The sequence below is a fragment of the Anas platyrhynchos genome, chromosome 28, assembly GCF_047663525.1.
Source record: "Anas platyrhynchos isolate ZD024472 breed Pekin duck chromosome 28, IASCAAS_PekinDuck_T2T, whole genome shotgun sequence".
Classification (NCBI taxonomy): Eukaryota; Metazoa; Chordata; class Aves; order Anseriformes; family Anatidae; genus Anas; species Anas platyrhynchos.
Genome location: NC_092614.1, coordinates 5057812 through 5061595, shown reverse-complemented (window position 1 = coordinate 5061595; position 3784 = coordinate 5057812). Strand labels below are relative to the sequence as shown.

At 53.9% G+C, this 3784-nt stretch overlaps 1 protein-coding gene across 1 annotated transcript; it reads right to left on the bottom strand.

The window, feature by feature from the left end:
• Window positions 1-1362: 1362 nt before the first annotated feature.
• Window positions 1363-2619, bottom strand: LOC139999695 (feather keratin Cos2-3-like). Its single transcript, XM_072028931.1, has 2 exons — window positions 2506-2619; window positions 1363-2134 (listed from the first exon to the last, which is right to left on the bottom strand). The coding sequence occupies exons 1-2, from the start codon at window positions 2602-2604 to the stop codon at window positions 1808-1810; spliced, it is 426 nt and encodes a 141-aa protein (XP_071885032.1). The 5' UTR covers window positions 2605-2619; the 3' UTR covers window positions 1363-1807.
• Window positions 2620-3784: the final 1165 nt, after the last annotated feature.

The following is a 3784-nucleotide window of genomic DNA, read 5'->3' as shown; positions in this document are numbered from 1 at the left end:
AGATTAGGTAGGCCAGGCACAGGCACACACTCAGTAAAGCTGGGGCATGGCTATGCTAGGCCTGAGCTTGTGCAGAGACCCTGGGCTAGGGCTCAGGCCAGAGCTGTAAGATGTTGTTGCACTGGACTTTGGTGGGCTTGGTTCTGATGCTTGTTGCCCTTGCGCTGCCACCTGAGCCAGCACTGCCTCCCAGAGAACCTGGCCTGGGGACAGGTCCCCCCATCCTCACACCATGGAGCAATAGCCCCATCCCCCATCCTGGACACAAGGCACTGGCAGCATGTACAGCCTGTGTGAAACTAAATCACCCCCACACCACAGGGCCCCAAGGTTTGCAGATGTGGGAAGGCCCTTGCCTGGGTGTGGAGAGCAGTGGTGCTGCATGGAGCACAAGGGCCACTTCATCTTCATGGCTCTGGGAATGACAGAGGAGCTTGGTGCCTGGGAGAAGATCCCCCAGCGCGTGCCCTGTGGTTGGGCTGGTGCATACCCTGTGACATTCAGCGCCCATATACAGACCTTGCTGAGTGCACAACCAGGTCGCATTCTCACTGCCATGTCTCAACAGAGACAGTGGGATATCTGCCCCCACATGATCTCTTTTCTGGAGCATGATGGGGTTGTACTGCCTGTGGGCCTCTGAGTTCCAGGGCCTGATGAAAGATGATCCATGCTTGGGAAAAAGAAAACAAGATAGAGCAGCCATGAGTGTTTGTGCACCGGTGCCTGTCCTGGGCCTGCCTTCATAAAAAAAGAGTTGAGTTCACAGGGCCTGGGGACTCCAGTGTGTGGCCTGATGGGACTGGTACCAGTACAAACCTGTGGATCCCCTCAGCCCTATGCATCCTGGCAACAGCTGGGCCATGCCAGACACTGTGCTGTAGTGTGATGGGGGTGCACAGGGAAACTGTTTCTGCTCTCCATGCCCAGACATGATACCCATGATCACGTGGTGGAAGAAAGGTGAATGTGGAAGTGAGACAGAGGGCCATCGCCAAGAAAATTACCCATTCCCAGTTTCTGCAATCCTTTGAGATCATCTTTGTCTGAACCTCCATCCCCAGCATAGCTCCACCCATAGCAAGACAAACACTCTTCCCCAAGGGCTGGGGCCTACAATGTCAACAGCGCTTGTCTAGGCAGAGATGCCACAAGTCAAGGACTGGTGGCCATTGGTTGTGGAGGAACTAGGGATGTCTTCCTCACCTTCAAGAGACACTGCCTGAAAGAGGAATTGCTGCAGTATGCCCCACCCTCCAGTGCCTAGAGGAATGAGGCAGTGCCCCCAGCCTATTCCCACTAAGGAATGGTTTTCTCCCTTGGCCATCAGTATCCAAATGAAAAGACCACACAGGGACACACTCAGGGTTGCTGCAAATGTTTATCAAGGCTCAGGAGGGAAAGGAGGTGACTCCAAGAGGAGGCCCCGAGATCGTAGCACAGCTGGAGCAGACAAAAATCTGTTCAGCTTTTCCAATGGCAGACTTGCAACAGGGCATCAATCTACCTGGCCCACATGGGGAGAGGGGCTAGCAGGTCTCTCCAGGATGGTTTCTGGGGGCCTCACACAAAGGAGAGGGCAAGAAATCAAAGAAAGAATAAGAGCGTGTGGAAAACAGGTTAGGTAGACATTGGCCATGTTGTCATAGACTCCAGGCTGGCCCCTTCCTATCTGTCCTTACAGGACAAGCCAGAGATGGTCAGGTCCTCTTAGAACAACAACATGAGGTCTCTTCTTCCATCCATTCTTGTCCAGCAGCATGTTGTGAGTTCCTGGGGTCCTGGTCTGGGGCACTGTCTGGCATCTTTAGCAGGGGCGGCACCTGCTGCCACAGTAGCGGCTGGTAATGCAGGAGAGGTCACAGCACCCAGAATTGATGGGGACGCCGTCACAGCTGAGGATGCTGCCAACGGCAGCAGAGGTGGAGGATCCCACAGCCGTGTTCTGCGGGAAGGAGCTGAGGATGGGGCCGGGCAGGGTCACCACCACGGGAGAGGGCTGGATGACGATGGTGGAGTTCTGGCACTGCCTGACGCAGGGCTCGTTGCAGCTGCTGGCCAGCGGGGTAGGGCCGCACGGCTGGCATGGCCGGCACTGGTCGTAGCAGGACATGTCTGGGGGCAGGAGGTGCACCTGGGAGAGAGGGCAGATAGGAAGTTTAACATGGGCATGCATGAGGAGCAGCCAGTCACCCCACCCTAACAGATTCAAGGCACAGGCAGTACTGTGAGCTGGAGGCAGTGCAGGGATGTGCGAGGCATTCTTGGCTGCATCCTGACAGGGCCCAAAAAGAGCCACCACAGCCAGGATACACCCTAGGCTTCAGCATAAGAGCCATCACACCAAAGGCCCAATCTTCCTCCATGCAAACCTACAACTTGACTCTCCCACAACCAGCAGTCCCAAGATTTGGCAGGGCACACAGCCGATAGCAGCTGAAAGCTCCAAGGAACTGAGTCCTCCTGTGGGAGAATGAGGGGAACAAGAAAAGGCTTCACACTCACCTGGTTCCCAACAAGAAGAAGGCCAGAGAAGTGGATGAGAGAGCACGGAGCTGGGCTGGCTTTTATAGTGGGCCTTAGCTGCCCCGTGTCCAGAGGCATCCCTTGAAGCAGGGACTATTTTCTGACAAGCTGCTCTTGAATGCAAAACATCCCACCTAATGATACGGGATGTGTGTTGCCTTCCTGTGATGCTGCTTTTCATTTCCTGCTTTATGCCCTTTCCCCTAAGAAGGCAACTCCTGAGTGGCAGGTAGGGAGGCCCAAGTATTTCCAGGCAACACATGTCAGTGTGGGCAGAAGACTCAGCTCACGTGCTGGAAGAGTCCAGTAAAGACAAATGTTGTCAGTCTGGGTGACTCCCTAGGGACTCTCTGGGGCCCTTTTGATTACAGGTGACCCAGCTCCTGTCTGTGACCCTAACCCTGCTGACACTGCCCTCAGGGAAAACCTGCTGGCCTGTTTTGCCTCCTCCTGCTCTGACCCAGGGGTGTCTGTAAAGGGGGAGAGGTTGTGCAGGGCCCTTTCTGGGTCACAAAAGAAAGGCCCAACAGGTCAGTGGCTGTTTTAGTTAGAAGGAATAACAAGATGAATGTACACAGAAAGGAAACCTTTCATGAGCAGGTGATCCTGCCTTCTACCAGCATCGGACAGAGCCGGGTGGGTTTTCCCAAGACACACAGTGCAGATCCTGTCCATAGAGAATTCCTTCTTCACTCCCATAACTTGATGCCTTTCATTTTTTGCTTCAAAAAAAAAAAAAATCAATAAAATCATACACCATCTCCTTACATGATGCAAGCTTATTTCTGTCATGACACCCACCAGTGATCAGTCGGGGCACTCCAGCACTTTCCTTGCCACTGCTACTCAGGCTAACAAATGGAATTCTCAGGCCTTAAGTTCAAGGCCCAAGAAAGCTGACATTGTCTTGTCAAGAGCCCTGGCTCCAGTGCCTTCTGCAAGGCTCCCAGTCCGCCTCCCCTCTCTACCACGTCAAACCATGTGCTTTGCTCAGATGCTGTCCAGAATCTTTGCTGCACACTGAGTCACGATCATGCACATGTTCCTCCCTTGTGGGTACTTGCCTGTATTGGGGCTATGTGGGACAGACTCAGCATTCCCCACAGCAGCCCCTAGAGTGTTGTGCTCAGCACTTGGAACTAGAACGGCATTGTCATCACACCAACATTGGGGCTATAGTGGAGCAGTGCTGACACAGCATCAAGACTCTCTCCAAGCCCCCCAAAGCCAACAGGTATGCACATGGGTGTGAGGTTGG

What these genes read in the sequence shown, in the direction of transcription:
- LOC139999695 (XM_072028931.1), bottom strand. Translation starts at nt 2,604, where the DNA reads ATGCCTCTGGACACGGGGCAGCTAAGGCCCACTATAAAAGCCAGCCCA. An exon ending in TTCTTCTTGTTGGGAACCAG is followed by an intron (nt 2,135 to 2,505) that starts GTGAGTGTGAAG and finishes CCTCTCTCCCAG; the next exon opens with GTGCACCTCCTGCCCCCAGA.